The sequence below is a fragment of the Rhinichthys klamathensis genome, unplaced genomic scaffold, assembly GCF_029890125.1.
Source record: "Rhinichthys klamathensis goyatoka isolate OS25496 unplaced genomic scaffold, OSU_Roscu_1.1 h1tg000147l_1, whole genome shotgun sequence".
NCBI classification, from domain to species: Eukaryota; Metazoa; Chordata; class Actinopteri; order Cypriniformes; family Leuciscidae; genus Rhinichthys; species Rhinichthys klamathensis.
This window is the reverse complement of record NW_026606682.1, coordinates 1,179,740-1,205,874: the sequence shown is the minus strand read 5'-3', so window position 1 is coordinate 1,205,874 and position 26,135 is coordinate 1,179,740. Positions and strand designations below refer to the sequence as shown.

Sequence of the window (26,135 nt, the reverse complement as noted above, 5' to 3'; positions counted from 1 at the left end):
CATAACTTAATGGGAAAATAACTAAATGTTCTTAGAACATATTTTTGGCGACCACTAAATGACTCCATTCACTTAACCAATCAAAAGCAGGCCTGCAGATATCTGGATAGAAAGCACTAGTAGAACCAAGCAAATGAACACTTCTTGAAAAGGAAAGGAAAAGGTGCTTGAAAGGGAAAGTGATGCATGCATGTGAAGCCATTCACTGTGAGTATTAGAGCATCATTGTGTCACTCAAAATCCTCATCAAGTAACAAAAGTGGAATGGAGCTTTAATTGCTCTGGCTGTTCGCGGCGGCCGTCATTGACTGTAACTGCTTAGAGGAAAGAAAATCACATCCACTGCCAGGCAGCCATAAATCACAGCTTTACTGGTACATGCACATTTGAGTCTGACAGAATCATTTAAAGACTCGGTGGGCTCGCAATCATAGGGCAATTTGAGCTTTCCTTCAAAAAGAGTTTTAATTGAATTAGTCTGAGCGATTATATGCTCCAAACTAATGGGGGCAGTTTCATCTGGCGGGGCTCAGTGAGCTGAATAAAGAGCCAAATCTCAGTTCCTCCATCATTACCGGGACTCAAATGTCAGGACAGTATCAGATAAACATTCGCACATACTGCTCACTGGCGTTTCAAAGCCTGTCTACATAGGCAGCTGCCTTCTAAGACAACACATAAGACAATTGAAATGGGGCCGGTCCCAATCCCTTCCTTGTTTTACATTTGCATAGGTGATTTATAGATTATTTATCAATAAATGTTTCAACTGTAAATATTTTTGATACTTCTCAGTATTGAATGTAAAATATGCACATTTATATTGGATATTTCTCCATATACAGGTCCTTCTCAAAAAATTAGCATATTGTGATAAAGTTCATTATTTTCCATAATGTAATGATAAAAATTAAAATTTCATATATTTTAGATTCATTGCACACCAACTGAAATATTTCTGGTCTTTTATTGTTTTAATACTGATGATTTTGGCATACAGCTCATGAAAACCCAAAATTTGCATATTTCATCCGACCAATAAAATAAGTGTTTGTAATAGAAAAAAAAAGGTCAACCTTCAATTAATTATGTTCAGTTATACACTCAATAGTCAATACTTGGTCGGGAATCCTTTTGCAGAAATGACTGCTTCAATGCGGCGTGGCATGGAGGCAATCAGCCTGTGGCACTGCTGAGGTGTTATGGAGTCCCAGGATGCTTCGATAGCGGCCTTAAGCTCATCCAGAGTGTTGGGTCTTGCGTCTCTCAACTTTCTCTTCTCAATATCCCACAGATTCTCTATGGGGTTCAGGTCAGGAGAGTTGGCAGGCCAATTGAGCACAGTAATACCATGGTCAGTAAACCATTTATCAGTGGTTTTGGCACTGTGAGCAGGTGCCAGGTCGTGCTGAAAAATGAAATCTTCATCTTCATAAAGCTTTTCAGCAGATCGAAGTATGAAGTGCTCCAAAATCTCCTGATAGCTAGCTGCATTGACCCTGCCCTTGATAAAACACAGTGCACCAACACCAGCAGCTGACATGGCACCCCAGACCATCACTGACGGTGGGAACTTTACACTGGACTTCAGGCATTTTGGCATTTCCTTCTCCCCAGTCTTCCTCCAGACTCTGGCACCTTGATTTCCGAATGACATGCAAAACTGAGCAACAGTCCAGTGCTGCTTCTCTGTAGCCCAGGTCAGGCGCTTCTGCCGCTGTTTCTGGTTCAAAAGTGGCTTGACCTGGGGAATGCGGCACCTGTAGCCCATTTCCTGCACACGCCTGTGCACGGTGGCTCTGGATGTTTCTACTCCAGACTCAGTCCACTGCTTCCGCAGGTCCCCCAAGGTCTGGAATCGGTCCTTCTCCACAATCTTCCTCAGGGTCCGGTCACCTCTTCTCGTTGTGCAGCGTTTTTTGCCACACTTTTTCCTTCCCACAGACTTCCCACTGAGGTACCTTGATACAGCACTCTGAGAACAGCCTATTTGTTCAGAAATTTCTTTCTGTCTTACCCTCTTGCTTGAGGGTGTCAATGATGGCCTTCTGGACAGCAGTCAGGTCGGCAGTCTTACCCATGATTGCGGATTTGAGTAATGAAACAGGCTGGGAGTTTTTAAAAGCCTCAGGAATCTTTTGCAGGTGTTTAGAGTTAATTAGTTGATTCAGATGATTAGGTTAATAGCTCGTTTAGAGACCCTTTTCATGATATGCTAATTTTTTGAGACAGGAATTTGGGGTTTTCATGAGCTGTATGCCAAAATCATCAGTATTAAAACAATAAAAGATCTGAAATATTTCAGTTGGTGTGCAATGAATCTAAAATATATGAAAGTTTAATTTGTATCATTACATTATGGAAAATAATGAACTTTATCACAATATGCTAATTTTTTGAGAAGGACCTGTATGGAGAAAAATCCTGGAATGTTTTCCTCAAAAACCTTAATTTCTTATCGACTGAAGAAAGAAAGACATGAATATCTTCGATGACGTGGGGGTGAGTAAATAATCTGGAAATTTTAATTCTGAAGGGAACTAATCCTTTAATGTGTGGTCACATTTCCTGTTAGTTGACAAAATTGTACGTTTTTTATTTTTATATTAAATTTGACTGAATTGGTAGTTTTGAATTAGGGCATAACTTCCCCTCAGAGATTTTCCACTGGGTTCAATTTGGTCACGTCACATGAATTCGCTGCTAAAGCTGCTTTTTGTTGGAAAGCAACCTTCATGCATCGCTAGACTATGACAATGAACAATGAACCTTTTTTGCCTGCAAAGTTTCGCTAATGTGAAGTGTGTACCTTTAAAAAGATCGTCAAATTTGACAGAAAAAAACAACAACATTTTTGTCAAATCACACATTGTGAAGCATGATCAATTAGACTAGGGACACCAGCAATTTTAGCGAAAAATGTTTAATCTCTCCTTGATGCATGTTTATTTACACATAATAAATTTGCAAAATAGGAAAGAGCACAATATTTACACAATGAGCATTTAACAGCCAACCTGTCACAGTTGATTCAAGTCTGAAACTCTTCAAAAGGTATCAGAATTAATAAAGTATTAAAATTCTTTAGTTTTCGTTTTCTTTGAAATCTACATGCTCACATTTTGTTCCTACGCTTAAATTAATTCATCCTTCCAAACAAGGATTGTTTCATCAATCTGGAAACACAATGAGCGCAAATCAAAAACCGGATTGGTCTTTTGGACTGAGGAGGAGCGTAAGAAAGAGGGCGTGGCCAGCAACGATAAAGAGGCGTATGGAAAGAGATGGACTCTGGGTAATGAGAAAAACGAGGGAGGAGTTGACAAGGCACTCTGTGCGAAACGAAAACTCTGTGAGTCTGAAACACCTTCTGTTCGGCTTGTTTTCCCTCTACAACGTCTTTTTTTTTTTCTTTGTTCCTGTACTCAAAGTAGTTCTCAAAACAAGTGTCGCAAAATAAGAGGCATCACTCAAATACTTTACACAGCGAAATGTTAGAATATCTCTGAAGAGTTCCACATGTTCCACAACTCAACATCTAAAAACGATTGAAAATCAAACATAGCACTCGTCATGAAAATAAAACTGAATGAAATGAAAGGCAAAGACGACATCAAAGTGAAACCAGCTGTTTTACAATCACCAACACCAAAGTCCTGCGAAGCACAAAGCACATCGAGATTTTTCAATCCGAAAAACGACAATAGAAAAAAAAAAATGGCCTGACGTACATTATGATATGTAGAATGAACATCATCAGCCTTTGGAATGAAAGTAGAACAGCATGCTTGTGTTCTCAAATCATTTTGTAATGTCGAAGCGTGCAGAAACTCATCTACTGAAAATGAACTGAACATACTAATGTAAGGAAGGCCAGATGGAGGGGTCCAAGTCACCTGACCTGTAATGCCATACATCCAGCTCTCTTCTTCTACTGTTAAAATGAAAACACACACGTCTGACAGTAGTGTGTGTATGTTCACTTTTAGGAAGTCTATCTACTTAGCTACTTCATCGACAGTTCCTTCCATGTAACTTGATCTTGCACTAAAACTGATGACAGAAGTGATCGCTAAGAGTTTATGAGGGCTAAACACAAACAAGCAAACAAATCCAACATCGATCTAATTCGTTTTCGGTTGACATCTGTGCTGAAAACGAATGCAGTTTCCTACAGGTGAGCATCTGGAATCTAAAGAGAGATTGTCTTTACCGTTCTAGAGATTTGTGGAGACCTGCTCCCGGTTGATTAGGAGAAATCGCAATGGCATAAAATCAATAACGTAAACCTTAATCCCAAAATAAATAAATGCGTAAAGAGTGATTCTGTGTTACTTTCCCAGCTGGAATGAACCCTGATGTATAGCCGAGGTAAAGCGAGCAAAAACCCGTCAAACGTTCGTTTTCGCGCGTCTCTCTCTCTCTCTCTCTCTCTCTCTCTCTCATTGGGTTTCTGACCTAAATCTTTCAAAGATGTTTCTATCGCATCTCAGAAAGTCTACATCTGCTTTAATCTCAGTGGAAAGCCAAAGGAGGAAAGGCTTTCTCTTGTTTGAACACGACTGGCTTTAAGAGAACTGCTGCAGCACATGAAAGCGAGTCACTGCAATACACATTCTCACAGAGTTACCGACGCTCGCAAGAGAGAAGATAAAGAGAAACTCCAAAACAACCAAGATGGCGAAGAAAAGTAAAGCAGAACTCGACTTCATCTGCTTGATACCCCTGAAACAGTTTGAGAATCGCTTCACATTTGTATTTGTAACACTGCAAATCACCAATCTTGATAGAAATGAGTTAGTGGACTGTTGAAAACCAAAACGATCAAGACAAAGCACAAAAAGGTTTAAAAAAAAAAAACAAGATAGCAATGTAGCTTATAAGCTCAAATTGAACAGAAAAATAAATTAAAAATACTCCTTAAAGGGTTCTACTTCACAAAAAAAAACAAAAAAACATCTAACTTAGTGCTGACATGATGGCCGTTTAAGAACGTTACCACCTTGCTTTAAGCTTTACTACCAGTTTTCGTGGATATGTAACATTCATCTTTTGGCTTTGAAACCATCGATTTGAAGCTTTTAAAAGACAGAGGCTGCTAAAGATGTGGAACAAACTGGAAATAACATTTGCTACATTTACAGTGATGTCACAGAATCTTCTCGAAATGCCAGATTGTGACATCATCAGTAACGGAACACATTCTTCGGTTCTTCAATCTCAAGTTTTCCTTCATTCTAGACTGATTTGTGCAAAAGTTACAGAGGCTAAGAGTGCTCATGTTTTTAATATGAGAAATGAAGATGAAAAGGGTCAATTATTAATTATCGATCAAGTTTTCGCACGGAATAGCAAAGAATATGTCCTGAAGTGTCTTTCAGACTGAAACCCATAATAGCAATAAAGGTTGAAATAAGTGTACAAACTAAATACACAGATTCATCCACCAACTAAACAATGAACCCTTTGTTTTTCGGGGGGACATTTCCCTCCAAAAACACTAGGTACCACATGGGAACACATTTGTCTGAGTTCTTTTTTGCACATTGTTTTTTTCACTCTCAGTTCTTCAGTCACTAGGGTAGTCAACATTAAAAATAATAACACATTTTATCTAAAGAAAATCATTTTTTTTGCACTAACAACATTCAAATAAAACATGGCACAGGACATTTTTTTTTCAATATTTTTTTTTCATAGTTCAGTCTGTTTCAAATATCAAATTCATCTTATTCTTTTCTATGTTAAAATGGAAAACTTTGTACGCATCTTTTCACTCTTTTTGTATAAAAATGCAGTTGTATTTATATATCTATACACATTTATATATATATTTATATCATTTTCAATTGTTTTAGTTCCTGTAAATTGTGCAAATTCAGCAGTAACACAAGTGGCAGGAGACTGGATCAAGTGAGTCCTTCGATCAACCCAAAGAGCAAAAAAACAAAAAACAAAAAAACCAAAGATGTGATGTAAGCGCTAAACAAAAATAACATTTACTAAAAAACAAAACAAAAAAACACTGCTTTTATCCTTCGTGGGCTTTAAGGTCTTCTGGCTCATAATACAAGACATCCTTGGTAAGTAAAAGCACACAAGCGTGGCTCAACACACATTCCAAAATGATAAAAATCCAAAAAGCGAAATCCTATTGGTTGGACGTGGCGTCCAGGGAGACATTCTGGTGCGTGTTGAGTTCAAAGGAAGTGATAAAACAGGATTTCCACCCTGGGCTGAGGGGTCTCCAGTGTACTGCTTCTGTCCTTGCAGTCCGTTAGCTTAGTGTGTGTGTGTGTGTGTGTGTGTGTGTGTGTGTGTGTGTGTGTGTGTGTGTGTGTGTGTGTGTGTGTGTGTGTGTGTGTGTGTTTGTGTGTGTGCGTGTATGAGTGTGGATGAGGCTCTGGGATGGGCTCAGGAGGTCAGAGAGAGCCAGCTGAGGTGGGCGGAGAGATGAGGAGGGGGTCCTCAGCTTGCCAGAGCCATGGTGTCGATAACCTGTTCCAGTTTACTGCGCAGTCTCTGTCGCCGAGCTAACTCATCCTTCTGAAGCGCGGACAGGATCTGTAGAGGAGGAAATGACCTCAAATTAGATTGCTTTCACAGGGTAGTTAGTATTTTAGTTGGTTTATGAGGCCTCTGTTAAAGGTGCAGTATGTAATATCGACAGCTAGTGGCTGAAATGGGTACTGCAGTTCACATGTTTCACCCACCCCCTCTTCCTCAGACTCGACGCTCACACCGGTTGCCAGTTTGAGGACACCCAACAGGAACGAGCGGAATTGACAATGGAAGGCGATGAGCCTTCCACAGTAAGTTTATGAGTTGATTTATCCATATCTTAATATGCCTCTGGTCATGGAGCATTTTAGATGGATGACGAGGCTTTTTAGTCGGGTATAATCTGTGATCTCTGACCCAGTTTGTTTGGTGGCTTCCATAACAGTACTCTGTGTTTTTCGTCTACTGGCAACCCAGGGTGTCGAAATACTATTGGGTAAATTGGCAGTGGGTGGGATCACACAGACCAAAACAAAAACAGACTTCCCTGTCTTCCCAGACTTCATGGACTTTTTAAAGTAGAACAATTGGCTGGTGCATTGTTTTTTCCCCCTGATAAAACATATTATGGTATTTTTATGTAAAAAAAAAATTACAATTACATAATTCTCTCTATGGCAGCATAACAATGATAAAATATGCACAAAAAAAAGTCTCAATTACACACTTAATGTGAGCATTTGCTCTTTATGTTGTTGTACAAGTGCTAAAATATTCTTATTGTGTTAGTCAGGATGCAAAAAAAGCGATATACTGTACATATATAAAATTATGGCAAATTCTGAACAAAGTCACTGGAACTCTCATTATATCGCAGTTACGATTTCTGACCTCGTAATTAAACTTCCCAGAGGACTTAAAGACACCATAAGAGCCTTAAAGTCAACATGAAAGTGTTCCCAACCCATTAAAACTTGATTTTATGCAACAGAAATTGAGGTCTTGATGACAGCTGAAAAGGAAAGTTGTTTTAGAGGAAGGACGAATTTAAATGTTGTAAGTCATATCATGACACTAATGTTGATTTCATGTTGACTTTAAAGAAGTTGAGGTTCAAACCGACAATCTTTTGGTTACCAGGCAAGATCTTTAACCACTGGGCTTCATCGTTCCCTTTGGGTACGTGTTTTTCTGTAGATGGAAATGCAAATGTGCCGATCACGCCTTTCAGAAGTTGTTTGTGAAACAGCGAGAGATGCTAACACCCATCTGTGTGGATTTACCAAAAAGCAAGTGTCTAAACGTAAAGGAAATGGGAAAGAAAAGAATCTCCAACACCCTTAGCGTCAGATAATGGACTGCTAATTTCCCTCCTGTTTTCACGCAGGTTCAGCGAGGGTGTTCATGTGGACACGTGTGCATCTGGATAATAAAGACTAATGAACATAAACGGCTGTTTAAAACGCAACCAGCTGCAGTGTATTAATGTCAGACAGAGAGAGGGAGAGCGGTTTCATAGAGCAGAGAGATGATGTTTGATGAGCTGTGTTAGACTAAACTATCCTGAAAGTAAGGAAATGGAAGATTAAAAAAAAAAAAAAAAAAAAAAACAGGGCTAGGTGCTAACTATGGACACCTTTTTATATCTGCTTAATGGGTGAAGAAACAGTAGTAAATGTAGGAATAATTATGCAGACACACTGTGTCAATTTCTTTTCACTAAACACACACACACATAACACCCTCATTTCTGTATGAGGTAGAACTAAATGGTCTCCTTCGGCGGCTCATTATCTCTCCATTTATCCAGCCTGGCTGGAATGAGTCACTGCTTTTGACACATGATCTCGTGTGTGCTGTCAGATGGCGTTACGTGTGAAGGGCTACATGGATAAAACTGTATCTGAGTGGCCATGTATTAAAAGTGTTAGATTTTAGATTTTGCCATTTTAACAGCCTATTCTGGCTTGCTTTGGTTGAATTCTGATGTACTAGTCAGAGAAGTCGTCATATTTGTCATCTTTCCCTCTGAAATAGCTTCAGAATGATATACTACATAATATTTTTCAAAGAAAAGTAGTATGCAGCATTTATACTGTACATAGCAAGTGCATTTTCTGTATGCATTAACAAGATACTATACCTATTTGCTAAAATGTACAGCAACCAGAACACACCGTATGAAATAGTGCATCCCATGATGCAATGTGCTTAACTTGATCTTCTCTTATCAAAATAAACTGGAAGTGATATCAGCTGGAATTATTAGTCCATGCTCAAATATCTCTGATAAAAGTTATGAAATGTTTATGCACAGCGCATTACTGTATGCATGCTATTTTTTATAAACAAAATGCTTGTATTCCGTTCGGATCACAGCTTTTCTTTCTCTTACCTCGTCTTTGTACTTGGTGATGTAGGAGTAGATCTCGTGGAGTGCGCTCATGCTGTTGAACTGGCTCAGGTGGAGTCTGGACTGCTCCGCGAGATAAGCGCTCATGTCCTGATCACTGATGGCGGACATGCGCCCAATGTCTGAGTAATACCTACAGGACGGCAAGACAGCAGGCCCAAATGAGCATAATGATTTCTTCAAATTTATTTATTAGGATAAACCCCTTGAGATGCATCATCTCGTTTTCGAGGGGGTCCTAAGGTACATCACAGCCGTCACAAAGAACAATTAAAAAATAAAAAGTACAATTATACATATTGAGCAAACAAATACAGAACCACAAACACAAACACAAATCAAAAAAAAAAAAAAAAAAAAAAATATATATATATATATATATATATATATACACACACATATATATATATATATATATATATATATATATATATATATATATATATATACATAAAAAATAAAAAATAAATAAATAATTAGAATAACAAAATATAAACCGGAATATACAGAACTTTACAACCACTAAATAAGATTGGCAGAAATACATTTGAAATTGAATGTATATAGTATATATATATGTATTTGGATCACAAAATAATAATACAATTAATAATAAAAATATAAATTATAATAATAATTCAACTCATTGTGTCAGCATCATACATTACAAGAGCAGTCAATCACAAAGTAAGAAGACAGAGTATGCTTAAACATCCCAAATGAAGTGATGGATCTAATATCGGAAGGTAAGTTATTCCAATCTAAAGTGGCTTTAAACATAAAAGCTCTTTTGCCAACTGTCTTCTTGGCTCGGGGGACAGAGAAATAAAGCTGAACAGAGTGCCTCAAATGATAATTTGAAGTAATAAGAACAAAATACTGTTTTAAATAAGAAGGGTAATTGAAATGGATACATTTGAATATTAATTGAAGCCAGTGGATTTGTCGTCTTATATTTAAAGATGGCCAATTAAGGGCTTGATACATTGTGCAATGATGTGTGAGAAAAGGGCAACCAAGGACAAATCTGCACAGTCTGTTATATGCTATTTTAAGACGGGAAAGGTCTGATTTTACTGAGTTTTGATAAACAACATCGCAATAGTCAAAAATCGGAAGTATAAGTTGAGAAGCGAGTTTCTTGCGCACACTTAAAGTAAAACAGTTACGAGATCGATATAAAACATTAATTCCATAATTGACTTTACGTAAAATATGACCAATATGAATTTGCGTCTTTGAAGGTTATAATTCAGGTCTAATAAGGGAATTTTGTGCTAGATGCATCTTAAGCAGGGTCTCTTGCCCACTTACCTTTCTACCCAGTTCTTGTAGTTGGGAATATCTTTAGCGTAGAGCAGCTTATTTGAGGGGGAATCTTTGCCGAGCTTGTGTTCAGATGTGGAGCAGGAGTCCATGAAGGTTTGGGCGACCACGGAGAGACATGCATCCGTGATGCTGTTCTTGTGGATGTCGAACACAAACTGAGGGTTCTTGATCACATTCACCCAGAATCTTAACGGCAAACTGAGGACGAGGGAAAGGCAATGGGTAGATAATGAGAACAAAATCTAGCTGATTTCATAAAACAGCAGTTTTTACTAATGTCTTAAACAGCGTCGCTCCTCACCAGTTGCTCTTCCAGGTGTGCCGAACATCTGAATCTGTGATTTGGTGTTTGTCTGCCTGCTCATCCAGGAAGTCAAACATGTATTTGATGGCGAGAGGGAGGGCACTGCCACGGTGTGCCGTGCTGAATATCGTCTCAAACAAATCATCGACGAATTTCTGTAACGTACCCTGTAGTGAGAGAAATCAGAAGTGTCTTGACAATTACCTAAAACTCTTAAAGGGGTGGTAAAATGCCATTTTCACGAGATGTAAAATAAATCTCTGATGTCCCCAGAGTGTGTGTGTGAAGTTTTAGCACAAAATACCCTGCATATATTTTTATATTGCATGTTAAAATTGTCACTTTTTGAGGGTTTGCAAAAACGCACCGTTTTGTGCCTGGCCCTTTAAATGCAAATGAGCTACTGCAGAGGGCGGGGTTTCAAGAGCTCACGTGTGTTAGCAGCTCCGATTACCTCATGCAGAGTCAGACACACTAAAATGACAGAAACTGTTCTGCCTTTAATGTTAAAACGGAGTCAGACAAAGATGGAGAGACTCAAGAAGAAGTGACAACATGTAGAATGCAACAGAACGTCTCTGAATGGTTAGTTGATGAATTTATGTTGCTGGTGTGGAGTTACCTATCTTCAATTAGGATATTCTGTCATGGTAATCTATAAATCGCTCGTATAGGAACTGTTGTGAGATGCACACAGAGTGACTTTCTATTGCATGTGAAAATATGGACTCTAAATTTTGAGCTGACTCACACAAATGTACTCTTATACAACAACTCTTCCTCTTCTCAACATGGACTGCGTGTTCTGGGGGCGGGGTTTATGTACATTTTAGGGTTGGTGATGTCACTAACCCGGGAGGAATGACGTGTAGTCCATACCAGCCGTTTGTTGTAGTCCTTTTCTTTAAAAGCAAATATCTTCCTTTGCTTTGAACTTTGAGCTTTGTAACTTTGCAGATGTTGTTTATGCTCAAACAGCAACATTACACACTAACTAAAGTTAAAAAAGTGAAATCATACTTAACCACCCCTTTAACGGGGTCATCGGATGCACACACTGCAAAGACACATATACACCATATAAACACCATATAAAAGTGAATTTTCCATCCGATGACCCCTTTAATGAATATGCCTGTTAAATGTCCTATTTTTCATATAAAATAAATATAAAATCAGTGGTTCTCAACTGGTTTTGCACCAAGACCAAGATTTTGACATCAAGTTGGACCGAAAATACCTAAATTTATCATACAGAATTCAAATAAATATTGAAATGTTTGTTTTATTGCCATCAACTTCGCAAGTCCAACAATGAGCAAATATTAACAAGAAATATACCATAGAGTTTGACTGTTAATGTCATCAACACAAGATTTCGGGAACCATTTTCTCATCTATTTTAAAAGTTGAATTATTTTTATTTTATTTTATTATTTTAAAATGAATTTTTTTAACCATTTTATTTTTACCATTTATTTTATTTAATGCACAATATTATAGTTAGTTGGATTTTATTATTTGCATTTAGCATCTTTTGTTTCTCCACCAGCTGACAACCACTGTATTAAAAACACCAGAACTTTGGGCCACAGAAAATGCTAGAAAAAGCCTGAAAATGCAATTTTCTCAGCTTTAACCCTGTCCTATTGATCACAACGGCTACTTGCACACAATCACTACTTGCAAAAACTTACTAAAAGCCTAAAATCGCTAAAGACCCTCGAGCAGCCGAACCAGAGATGTCGGTTTATTCATCATGTCTGTGAGCGGGAGAACAGCAGTGGCTCTCAGATAATATGGAGTGTGTTGATTAGGAATCTGGTGTGTGTGTGTGTGTGTGTGTGTATGTGTGTGTGTGTGTATCTCTGTGTGTGCATGTGTGTGTGTGTGTGTGTGTGTGTACACGAGACAGACAGACACAGTCCGCGTGGTTTCCCAGCATTCATTCCGCGATCTGTCACCACGCACCATGAAGCACTCGATCCACAACAAATTACCTGTCTCCTGCTGTTCTCTTCCGCTACAGCATTACATTTATCTATCGTTTTTTATTATGTATCAAAATTGACCACCCGAGAGGGTTGTAAACATATTCTGATTTCATTTTTTCCTAGCCTAACAATTAGGAGGCGAAGCAATAAGCTACAGAACCAAGAAAGGGGGAGAGAGAGAGGAATGAGGGAGGAAGACAGAGCAAAAATGAGATAGCAAGAATATTATATTGTGTCCTAACCAGGTGCGATATGACGAGATTCAAGCAATTTGTCTGTCAACACTGAATGTGGATCTGTGATGTTACACAATCATAGCCAATCAGAACATATTTGATATTGCAACATGCAGTGACAAAATACCATTAATCCCATTCATTTTCAATGGAAATCTGGCGAATTCCAGGGACAGCAACCGTTGCAGACCAGAAGTGGGCATGTCCAGTGACGCAACAAAGTTGACCAATGGTAAACTTTATGCAAATGAAAAACGACTTTCAGGAACGACAACCATTGAGCGCACGTAATCCACCACTAGTGGAGAGCAAGATGGAAGAGAAGTTGATGGTACTTGCCCTGTAAACTCAGAGCCTGAACGATTTTGTGAACCCAGATACAACGGCGCTTGCGCTTACACCACAGATACATAGCAGTGATGGCAAAGAGAACTTGCTGTTTCTCGTTCATCTTTAATATTAAGCAGTTTATGTACTGATTCCATTTATATTGAGTCTTTTCCCTCCAAAAGGTTTTTAGCGGCAAGAAAACTGATTGGTTGTCTACAACATGGAGTAGCATCTCTAAATGTCATTCACAATTGTTATTAATAACAACAAGTAGTGAGAATGCCCACTAGTGACCTAACAGCCAGCGATAGACATGTAGCGACAAAGCCGCTGGCATTGTAAACGTACCTCAAAATTCTTAAAAACATGAATAAGAAAACATCATGAAAGCTCACCTTGGTGGCCAGCAGTCGTGTCAGGTAGATCTCTGACACCATCTTGCTCCCGCGATCGCCCTCACGCTGGTCTGCGTGGTCGTGGTTTTTGACGAGGTGCCAGAGCTTGGTCCCGCTCTCTAGATCGGGCGTGATCATGGGCGTCCTGGACCGCAGACTGTCTGGGCTGCTGGCCGTCCTCAACATGCTCTCTGAAGAGAAAGAGAGTCAATCATTAAATCATTTCTAGCATTTTATAACATGGATAGCTCTATTTTTACATTTGCTAGGCGAAGGAACTATAATAGTTGCCGAAAGATAAGCGTTTTCATGTTCCTGATACTGCCGCCATTTTACAAAAGCAATACGCCATAAAAAGCCATGCGTTACAGTCATTTTACCTTGGTCAAGGGTGTTATAGGCACTCGTACAGCATCAAAATCACTGTAACGCACGGCCTCTCACGCTTATTGCTTTTAATTCATCATAATCTGGAAGGTTCCGAAATCTCAGGCAGTATTGACCCCATACATATAATATAAAGCGAAAACCTAAGCAGCATAAAACAGTCACATCGGCGGTTGTAAATCAGGTCCGGCGGTCTCTTCTATCTGATGAGCAGTCGGCTGCTAAATACCCAGGAGTTACACATCAAAGATGAGAGCAGAGAGGAGCTGAGCTCTGGCTAATGGATGGTTAAGCACAGTAATCTGTCTGAGGATAAGGCATTCTGGGTAAGGATCATTTCCTGTGGATGCCCTAAACTACAATGAATATACTGCATCTGCAGAATCCATCAAAAACTCCCTCAGGTTTATTCTATCCTTAAGTGGCAAGTGGGAGTGAAAGATAGAGTCCCGCGTCTGGAGTCTAGTTAATCAGTCACAGACTGGCAGGCCGGCGAGCTTGAAAGAAACAGCCACTGTAAGCTTAATTCAGCCTCTCGCAGCGCTTTTATATTACACCGCATAAAAAGTCAGGGCTTAGAAAAACATAATAGTAGAAAAGCAAATAAATAATAAATAAAGGAATAAATAAACCGGGAAAGGAGCATTTTTAAGCAACAGAGACCACAAGATAACGGAAGATAAACACTAATGGCTGAAACTTACTCTACGCAAGTGTGTCAACGACGCAGACGTTCATACACTGAAAATCGTAATATAATGCAAGTGCGTGTTTGTGTTTGTAATGTTGCCGGAAGAATGGGCACTAGCATAAACGTCTTCTACAGTCAATAATCTAGTTCAACACAAGACATTTCAAAGTAACTATCACCCTCAACGGTACATGTAAAATACAAAGTGAAAGTGACATGCGAAGGCCTATGGTAACCCATACTAGGAATTTGTTCTCTGCATTTAACCTATCCAAGTTAGTGCACACACATTAGGAGTAGTGAGTAGTGAACACACATACACTGCAAACTATGGACAGTTTGGGCAGCCATTTTTGCTGTGGCACCCAGGGAGCGATTGGGGGTTAGTTGCCTCGCTCAAGGGCACCTTAGTTTCCTTCAGGTATTGAGAATCGAACCTGCAGCATTTGGGTTACCAGTCTGACTCTCTAACTATTAGGCCACGGCTGCCCACAAACCACATGCTCACAACGCTTTCGCTAGTAATAGACCAATATGCCAGCCAGGCCAAATGATGGCCCAATAGTTGTCCATTTAGATAGTGTTTTAGTACATAGAGTAGAAAGCAAAAGTTCTCTTTCCATTTAAGTAGGCCATAACCATTCAAAAGTTAAAGCAAATATTCATTAAATTGATGAAATAATAATCAAAAGTGACATTCATAATTAATAAAGACATGTATTATGTTACAAACGACTCTGATTTCAAATAAATGCTGTTCTTTTCAACTCCTGAAAAAAAGTATCACAGTTTCCACAAAAATATTAAGCAGAATGATTTCTGAAGGATCAAGTGACACTAAAGACGGAAAAATCTGCTTTGCCGTCACAGCAATAAACTATATTTTTAAACGCAGTTCATTTGAATAGTAATATTTGTTCACACTATTACAGTTTTTTTTACTGTATTTTTGATCAAGAAAATGCAGCCTTGATGAGCATAAGATACATCTTTCAAAAACATAAAAAAATCGTATTATCCCAAACTTTTTAACAAACGTGTATGCTATTTGTTTATGTATATATCAGCATTGTATCAGTCACCCTGCTTTCTAGATATTGAAAAACAGAAGAAAAAAAACATATTGGTCATCCGCTGGCCAAACAGCTGCCTTTGCAGATATATGTTTGTATATATTTATGAGTATATTTCTGGTCTAACAGGCCATTCACGCTTGCATGCTGCTAGCAATGAGCAAGTGTTTGTATCTCGTTCTTCAATGCGACACAAATCGCATATAATGTTCAGCTCAGGGTAATAAAGGTTGACACGAATATATAAAAATACCCTGTGAGCAGTCTGAAATAAGACTTCTTCTGTTCTCTCCTGCGGCTTGTGAATGCATCGTTCATTATTAATGGTACCAGTGTCAAACTTCATTACGGAGGCCCAGGGAGATGCATATCTGTCCAGTGCTCTTATCGCCATGTCCATTCTGGAGGCCGGGGAGGAATGCTCATTTGGGTATTGAAGATATGAATTCACTTCCTGTACCGGGGTGTGAAGGGATTTGGAACAATGTTCAAAGGTATTTTCATGAGCTTACATATCCAGGAAATCAAGTAAAAAAAAAAAGAAGCCAGATCATGTAATGACAACGATCCGCATTGGCGTCACTCTGACACCACAGCGACTGCGGTAACCTCTGCCGTTTCCATGGCAACGAGCGAAACACGACTTGAACGACAATACGAATGTGCGTCCAGTGTTTGAGCAGAATTATCCCAGACATGAAGCCCCCTCTCAAAGGGAAATATAATGGACGTCTGCCATGAGAGAGCCATGGCTTGAGTGCATGTAATTCTGCGGCAATCACGGATACGCGCATCTGAGGAGGACAGACAACATTAAACAGCTTTTTCTCTCTGATCCGCTTTCTTTTTTTGGGGTTGAGGAACAAAACACCTTCAGTTCTGTGCTATCATCACCTCTTATTCGCACAAACACCCAAAGTGCTCGGAAAACAAAACAAAATCATCACAAAGAAGTCCGCCGGCTTTTTGAAATCCAGACACAAGGACACGATTCTAGCGCGAGTCCTCGTTTTTAAGGGAAAATGGAGGCCAGTGAGCTTCTGGGTGCAATAAATACAAATCTCTCGGGTGAATGTGGCAGACGTGATCTCGCTCTTCTGAAGAAAGTCTCGGAGGAGACGAGAAGTGGAAGTTCTGAGGGGAACATCAAAACAGGGAGTTGAGACAGAGTTCTTACCGTATCTGCTGAGGGACTTGGTGAAGGTGGACGAGTTTGAGATGTTGTACGCAGAGTTTTGCTTTGGCACCAGGGCGATAACAGACCCATCTGTTACCTGAATACAGTGAGGTACTCAACATTACTGCAAATAACTCATTCACAGACACATTCATCTATATCATTCATCTATAGTGCACTATACTCTGCATATCAAAGATACAAAAATCTTAATGGATGTACACTGCCAGTCAATAGTTTGGAATATATATATATATTAAATGTTTTTAATAATTGAGCACCAGATCAGCATTTTAGAATGATGTGACACTGAAGACTGGAGTAATGATGCTGAAAATTCAGCTTTGACATCACTGGAATAATCTACATTTTAAAAAATATTAAACAAAAAAGACAGTTATTTTACTGTATTTTTCAAAAAAAAATTGCAGCCTTGATGAGCATAAGACATCTTTTAAAAACATAAAAAAATCGTAATTATTCCATACTTTTGACTGGTACTGTATGATATTTGAATAAAATGTCAACTTGATCATGTTTTTGTAGTTAAGACCATAAAACAAATTTGAAATGTGTTTCCACCATATTCAACCAGTTTCCATGACTTTTACAGTCATTCGTGATTAATGCGTAAGTATTTTTAAAAAATAATTTTCCATTTATATGCCAGGTAACAATCCTTGGAATTAAGAGATTATTTTGAACAAAGGTCCCCAAAAAGAAAACAACAAAAAAATCACTACAGAAATGTCTATGACTTCTAACATTTGAATACATTTCCATAATGTTCCAGGCGATCACAATAAAAAAAAGAAGAAGAAAGAAAGAAATTCCAAAGGTTTTCCACGACCACGAGAACCCTGAAGAGTGTCACGCTCAGAATACACCACCTAATTCTGGCATTCTTTGACCATGACATCTTTATTTTCCTTATTATTGCTCAGCTGTGGACAGTGACCGTACCTGATAGTGTGCTAGTGTGTTCAGGCGTTTCCAGTCATTATCAATCTTAGTAGTGACATCCTCATCCTGCAGAATGATCCTCGCCAGTCTCCCCTGGCGCCACTCTGCAACAGAAAACAAGATGAAGGTGTGTGTCAACGGGAATGGTGACATTTTATGTTTTAAAAAACAGTACTTGCTTATTTATGAATACATTTTCCAATTGAGGACATCCCCAAATGCCTCCCAAAGACAGTTTTGTCATATTTAGCTCACTTTTGGGGATAATTTTGCACTCAAACTCTAGCTATGTGTACACACGCACATCACTCCCACAGCAAGGACGACTGACCACTTGAGGGGAGCTTTCCTCTTTAGAAATGCTTCATTTAGAGCACATAACCTTGTGCAGACCTTGTCCGAATCTCCCTGTGCAGAGTGAAGTCACTTTTCCGAGCGGAAAAGATATGAAAACATGCACTTGCTGTTAACAGAGGCTGAGTGACAAGTCTGACTCCGGGTCAGATCTAAATGATGGATCTGATCAAGGTCATGGGAATGACTGTTGTAAGCCTCTTACAAGCAAACCGTTCCAATAAACAACCTTTCTGTTTGTTTGTTTGTTTGTTTGTTGCAGGAGGAAGTCGCAGTTTCTTATTTCGAAACAGATTCTGAAAGACAACTGCCAAGGAGCAGAGCAAAGCAAAGCCAGAAGAGATCTGCAGCTGATAGCATCACTCAGTCTGAGCCAGATGACAATCATGTTGGGGACTGCTCTAGCTAATGGGATCTTGCTGTGGATGATATGGTTCAGTGTCTATTTCCCTGGTGCCCACAACGGTGACTTCAGCATCCATTTATATCAAGCTGCTGATAAGCTGAACATTTGTATTAGCTGACAGTACCTTCTCTGAACAGAGGCATTTGATTACAAGAACGTGAAACAGGGTTGTTAAAGGGGTCATATAATGCCATTTTTGTAAAAGTGAATATGAATGTTTAGGGTCTAAATGAAAACTTTGTAATATACTTTTATAAAAAATTCTCATTAGTATTGTAAGAAAACACTAATTGTACCTGGTCAAAAACAGCTCTGTTTTCAGCACGCCGTTTCAGTGCATATGCCTTTAAATGATAATGAGCTTTACTCACTCCGCCCCTCTGTTCTGCAGGCGTTTTGAAACAATGCATGTGGAGTGTTGCCTTGACAACAGTTGAGGGTACATTTTGGAGAAAGAATGGCAGCGGGAGTCTCTGAGGAGACATCTGTGCAACCGTATCAGTTTGAACCGGAGTCGGACCCGGAACAAGATGACGGCCGCAAAGAAGTTCGACAATTCGCCTTTGGCTAAGCCACACCCCAGAATGTAGATTGACCAATCACAGCGCAGCCAAGAACGAGCTCCCACAGAGGTCCGACACTTTTTCACAGTGCTCCATTGACTTTAACACAGGCGTCTCATATTTTTGGTCTCGGCAGGCTATTACCGTCGTAGTTTTATCAAAAATATGGTTGAACGTTGTGCCTGCCCTGGGGCATTTGTAACACAGATACGCGTTTCCCAGAGAGGTTGGAGGGGGGTGTCCGTTTTTTTTCCTTCCCAAAACCGAAGTCAAATCCTGACAAGTGTCGTCTTTGGATTGAACTGTGTGGACGTCCTCACAGTCAGCTACGTTAAACCCCTCAACAAGCTCACTTGTGTGCTATAAAGTAAATGTTGCTTTTAACCTTAATGTGAAGTTATACTAGTTAGACAGTGTTATGCTGTTAGGTTATGATTTCGGTTCTCTAACGTTACCCTAATTAATGAAGAAAGGTGCTAGCAAGCAAGCTTAGCGATAGTTTAGTTATCACGTAACGTTAACGTAAGTCAGGATTGTATGTTTTGAGTAGCGGCTGGATGTTAGCTAACTTTGTTATTCAAGATACAAACACCTAACGTTAATGTTACAGACACGCTGTGGTAGTTTTGAAGGTGACTAACGTTACCGCCACCGTGTTGCCACAGTCCAACATTATTGTTTAAATTTCTTTTAAAAAATAACCAAATTTGAAAGGTGAGACTTTGTTTAATATGTTAAATATGAAAAGTAACCGAAAAGTAACCTGGTCTGTCAGCCTGTTGTCAGTCTCCTCTCTGCTCCGCAATGTATTTTTCACTGCTTGAGAACATGGTGTGTGCGTGAGAGCGGCGTAGCTTGACGAACATAGCGACAGTAACTAAGGGGGGCGGGGCTTAGCCAAAGGTGAATTAAGGCTCGAACAGGACGTTTCTGAATGGTTGGTTAACGTAATGTCACTTTGATCTATTTTTGCATGCACTGGCAGGGTAGAGTAGTGAGATACGAACGCTGTGTGTTTACTGATGTATACGTTAGTTGACAGATTGACGTTACAACTAATGGTCATGAAAAACTTTTTTCCGCGATTTGCAAAGATTAATATAAAGGTTAATAAAACTTTACACTCACTTCTTCTGGAGGTGCAGAGGTAACATAAATAGTTGGTACCAATTCTTTTTTCAGGAGCAGCTTCTTAGCAAAACCAGATTTATACTGACCCTCGTTTATAAAGCAGTCTGCTGAGAAATGATTTGCGCAAACATGAAAGCATTGACGTTGATCGTGGGTAATATTCCCTTCGAAAACAAAACTCAGCCACTGCGTCTTCAGCGGTTCGGATTTAGGAACATCAAAACGACTGCTGTGTTCGTTATTACACCCAACAGAACACCACAATCGCTCTTTCTTTTACTGTCTATGCAATTGCTTAGACGCCATTCTGCTCCAGCGTATCAACAATGGCGGACTATGATGACAGCTCGCTCAGGGCGGGTCTGTGTTGAAACGTTGCTGTCAATCAACAATCGTGGGAGGGGCGTCCGACCGTGTGACGTCACACGGTCGAACGGGCTTGATTTGAGGCAGGGGAAAACATATAAGGAGATTAAAACAAAAACACTGGATGGATTTTTATCATTATATAATGGTTGTGTACAGGCACTGCCAACACACATTTCAGTACAATCAACTTGTAAAAGTGCATGTACCATTTTATGACCCCTTTAATAATTTTGTTTAATAATTTAATTAGGTTATCAATTGTCGATTAATTCGTTTTAGCACAGAAATGTTCAGTAATCAAAATCTGTGTGTATACATACAATTTATGTACTGTTCCTCTATCAGTCTTCCTGTATCATGTATTCATGCAAAATATTACTGAGTTCAATTAAATGCATACTAAAAAGCTTAAATGTATTCAACTTCAGTGGCCTGAAAATTTGTTAAAAAAATAAATTGCAATATTTACATTAAGCATAATAAAAAACTTATTTAATAAAATTAATGTACTATAAAATATTTGAAACTTCCATTATGCATTTTGTAGTATTAAAGTCAAAATTTAGATTGATTACTTAATCAATAGTTATTTGAATAATTAATTAATTGATTAATTGTCTAATTGATTAATTGTGATTAATTGACATACCTAACATGCAATATTTCATTGATATGTCCATCTTGAATCATAAAAGCTCTGCCAACCACTCATCCAAACTGCAAGTCTCTAGGGCTTTTCACGTTGCATTTAAGCCTGGGTTATCGCCTTTTTAACCCTGGGTAAGGCGTCTCATTACCCCGGTTTATGCAACGTTTCATTCTTGTAATTTCGAAACAGGGTTAGCACCACTTTTAACCCTGGGTTATGGAACCCTCCCCACCTGCAGCGGCAAAGGTACACACTATACAGTGTGAAAAGATGCAGTGCAGCGAACTAATCCTAAACTGCCTCATTGTTGACCTCATTAAATATTCATGTGCTTTTTACAGCCACAGAAACGTTCACTTGTACATGTAAACATTTTCAGAGATGGACAGGCAGTTATTAAAACCAATCAATCTTATTGACCTCATAAATATGCAAATAAGAACATTAACCCAGGGCTTCCAAATGTAGAGTCTAAACCTAACTGCCCAGGATTAATTGCAAACCAGGGCAAAGAGTTGAATAGTGTGAAACATGAAACAAGTTACCGTATTTTCCGCACTATAAGGCGCACCGGATTATAAGGCGCACCTTCAATGAATGACCTATTTTAGAACATTTTTCATATAAAGGGCGCACCGGAATATAAGGCGCATAAGATACTGCAGTCAAACGTTTCACTGGGTTTGCGTTATGCATCCACTAGATGTACTAAAGGGAATGTAGCGAGTGCGCGGCGCCAGAGGCGAGGCGTTTATTAGTAAGCGCGAGCGCGCTGGGGCGGGCACATAACTTATGGTGTGTTCACACCGAACGCAAATTTAATTATTTGCGCGAGTGGATTACATACAAAGTCAATGCAAAGACGCGAATAGACGCATCATTTGCGCGGGGCGTTGCGAATGACGCGAATTGGGGCGACGCGTTTGCTGCGAATGTCTTCCGCGCAAGTTGAAAAATTTTAACTCGAGCGAATGTTCAAGCGTCTAATTAGACGCGATAGACGCGTATTTGACGCTCTATTCGCGTTTGGTGTGAACACACCATTACATTCGCAGCCTGACTCATGAGTATTCATGTGCGGCGGCTCGCTGACAGCAACAGCTGGCTGTTTTGAATGAGACGACCCGGTTTATGAACATTCTGTGACGCGAGAGCAGCGCCGGGGACAGTGTGTCTGTTCGTGTGTCTGTTAGTAAGAGTGAGCGCTCGTGACTTACACACATAACCTGATTTATACGAGGTTGAAGTGGCCGTGTGACAGAGCGGGCAAAAGATGGACACGAGCGCGAGTTTGCGGGCGAATTTAATAACGCGGAGCATTATTAACCAATTGATCCATATATAAGGCGCTCCGGATTATAAGGCGCACTGTCGTTTTTTGAGAAAATTAAAGGCTTTTAAGTGCGCCTTATAGTGCGGAAAATACGGTAAGCCAAGATTTTGCTATCCAGGGTTTAGAATGACCTAATGACTCTTTCTCAAGAGTTTCTCAAGAGTTCTTACCCAGGTCCATGTCTCCAGCTTTGGGTCTCTGTGAGTAGGGGCTTCCTTTATACACAGCGTCCAGAAGCTTCTCTTTCACCTGGGTGATTGTGTCGCAGTTCAGGCATTTCACCGTCACCTCCGGGCCGTTCTCGCTCTCTGGGTTCACGCAATGAAGTGTCTAAAAAGAGACAAGGTAAATCAGTCTGAGCGATTTATCATTAGCTTCTAGTTTGAGCAGTTAAAACACTCAATACTGTAAAAACTAGTTGAAAACACCATGGCTCTGTTCTAAAATCAAGGCCGCTGTCTTCTAAAAAATCTCATAAGTGACTGATCTGGAATGTTCAACATTTGGAACTTCATTTAATAAGCAAAAATATTTGTAAAAATAGCTTCTTCTTTTTTTTTTGCTGGCTACGTTTCGGAAAAGCTTTCATGTCAGGAGGTTTTCACTGCACATTGACTTTGTTAAATCAGCAGAAGGAACGGTCAGCAAAAAGTAGGATGCTAAAGTTAATACACTTTTCACACTGCGCTTAACCCTGGGTTATCATTGCACCTGGGTAAAGGAACATTGCACACTCGTAATTTAGAATCAGAGTTAACAACACTATTGCAGTCACGGAGACGCTGCGTCGTTTCAATGTTTAAGAGGAAAAACGTCAAACGGTGATCGCGTTAATTGGCGTGAAGAAGAGACCATTTTATTCTTACATTTATAGCCTGTAAAGGGCATGTAATCTATGTAAACAGGTTGCATGTTGAGTTCGTCCAATCACTGACACCGACACCACAAATATGCAAATAAGGATGTTATCCCAGGGTTTAGGAATGTACAGTGTGAAAAGTCAGCTCATGAATACCAGAATGAATGTACCCTCGGTAATGAAGGTACCCTGAAGCAAGAAAAACCAGGGTTTAGTTTGACCCAGGGTTTATTTTTTAATGTGTCAAAAGCCCTTTTGATTAAAGATTACTTTTTCCTCTATAGTAATATTCATGAGTTGTGCACAACAGGACAGGTGACATTTATTAAGAATACAAATAAGGTCAATTTTGATTTCATCTTGATTGGAGAGACATAAAAACACATCCTCAGACCTTCAGATGAGTGAGCTAATGTTGTGCACTGTATACTGAGTGTGTGCTTGCACTGACCAGCGTCTTATAGTCAATCTGTTGTCGGATGAGTTTGTCCTCGCTGAGGGAGTATCGGGCCTCTCCGGTGATGGCGTCTATAGGGCCTTTTTCCATCTGCTGTTTAATAGCACAGTACAGCATGAAGAGAGGCTCGCCTGCACACTCCTGTAGAGAAAGAGTCAGAAACAACAGTGTGTTAGGACTCCACAATGTCATGAATACATGCACCGTGAATTTTTTCACCTCATAAAAAGTGAAAGATGATGCGATCAATAGCCCTTCTTTCCTTTCATAGTAACACGCGGACATAAAATGCATTTCAGGATTTGTATATTGAGCAAAACTTGATTACTGATAAACTGTCACTTCAGATGTGAAAAACAAGCAGCTATAATGGCACACCGCTTTCAAATAATCACAAGGACTTGCCAATCAATACAACCATTAGCCTCTCACACCCTCAAAAAGCCCCTCTCGAAAAAGACAAACAGTTTAAACGTAGGGAATAGAGAGAGCGATAGATGGAGGTTAACGATTGGGAGGAAGCACTTAAACCCCTTTGTGAAACGAACGGATAGGTGTGGAGAGAGAGGCGGCAGGGATGTGGATTGATAGGCTGATTTCTACATTAGCATTAACATTTTTCACTGGCTAACAAACAACTTGTGAGTTTCTTAATTATTCATATTTATGTTTCTGTTTGAATCAGGCATCCGTTAGCATTTAGCAACCAACCAGCAGGGTTGTTATTAAACAAAAACTAAACAAAGCTGAAATAAAATAAAATATAAATATTAGATGAAAAACTAGCGATTAGCAGGAATTTTCATCGCATCTTCAGATTATACATAAAACACATTGTGTGAATTATACATTACGACGCAAAATCTGAAGCTACAATGAATAAACGTATTAATCGCTAGTTTCTGAGTCAGAAGCTATAATGAATAAACGTGTTAATCGCTAGTTTCTGAGTCAGAAGCTACAATGAATGAACGTGTTAATCGCTAGTTTCTGAGTCAGAAGCTACAATGAATGAACGTGTTAATCGCTAGTTTCTTAGGGCAGAAGCAACAATGAATAAACGTGTTAATCGCTAGTTTCTGAGTCAGAAGCTACAATGAATAAACGTGTTAATCGCTAGTTTCTGAGTCAGAAGCTACAATGAATAAACGTGTTAATCGCTAGTTTCTGAGTCAGAAGCTACAGTGAATAAACGTGTTAATCGCTAGTTTCTGAGGCAGAAGCTACAATGAATAAGCGTGTTAATCGCTAGTTTCTGAGTCAGAAGCTACAATGAATAAACGTGTTAATCGCTAGTTTCTGAGGCAGAAGCTACAATGAATAAACCTGTTAATCGCTAGTTTCTGAGTCCAGAAGCTACAATGAATAAATGTGTTAATCGCTAGTTTCTGAGTCAGAAGCTACAATGAATAAACGTGGTAATCGCTAGTTTCTGAGTCAGAAGCTACAATGAATAAACGTGTTAATCGCTAGTTTCTGAGTCAGAAGCTACAATGAATAAACGTGTTAATCGCTAGTTTCTGAGCCAGAAGCTACAATGAATAAACGTGTTAATCGCTAGTTTCTGAGTCAGAAGCTACAATGAATAAACGCGTTAATCGCTAGTTTCTGAGTCAGAAGCTACAACGAATAAACGTGTTAATCGCTAGTTTCTGAGCCAGAAGCTACAATGAATAAACGTGTCAATCGCTAGTTTCTGAGTCAGAAGCTACAATGAATAAACGCGTTAATCGCTAGTTTCTGAGTCAGAAGCTACAATGAATAAACGTGTTAATCGCTAGTTTCTGAGTCAGAAGCTACAATGAATAAACGTGTTAATCGCTAGTTTCTGAGTCAGAAGCTACAATGAATAAACGTGTTAATCGCTAGTTTCTGAGTCAGAAGCTACAATGAATAAACGTGTTAATCGCTAGTTTCTGAGTCAGAAGCTACAATGAATAAACGTGTTAATCGCTAGTTTCTGAGCCAGAAGCTACAATGAATAAACATGTTAATCGCTAGTTTCTGAGTCAGAAGCTACAATGAATAAACGTGTTAATCGCTAGTTTCTGAGGCAGAAGCTACAATTAATAAACGTGTTAATTGCTAGTTTATGAGTCAGAAGCTACTATGAATAAACACGTTAATCGCTAGTTTCTGAGGCAGAAGCTACAATGAATAAACGCGTTAATCGCTATTTTCTGAGTCAGAAGCTACAATGAATAAACGTGTTAATCGCTAG

General features: G+C 39.3%; 1 protein-coding gene across 1 annotated transcript in view; it reads right to left on the bottom strand.

The window, feature by feature from the left end:
* Positions 1-6,363: 6,363 nt before the first annotated feature.
* Positions 6,364-26,135, bottom strand: part of plxna1a (plexin A1a) — a 223,005-nt gene continuing 203,233 nt past the window's right edge. Inside the window, exons 24-32 of the mRNA XM_056257929.1 lie at positions 23,909-24,055; positions 22,769-22,928; positions 17,794-17,897; positions 16,831-16,927; positions 13,503-13,693; positions 10,545-10,714; positions 10,229-10,441; positions 8,897-9,047; positions 6,364-6,564 (exon numbers count right to left, since the gene is read on the bottom strand). Coding sequence (XP_056113904.1) covers positions 6,469-6,564; positions 8,897-9,047; positions 10,229-10,441; positions 10,545-10,714; positions 13,503-13,693; positions 16,831-16,927; positions 17,794-17,897; positions 22,769-22,928; positions 23,909-24,055 — 1,329 coding nt within the window. The 3' untranslated portion in view covers positions 6,364-6,468. The remainder of the gene's footprint in view (positions 6,565-8,896; positions 9,048-10,228; positions 10,442-10,544; positions 10,715-13,502; positions 13,694-16,830; positions 16,928-17,793; positions 17,898-22,768; positions 22,929-23,908; positions 24,056-26,135) is intronic.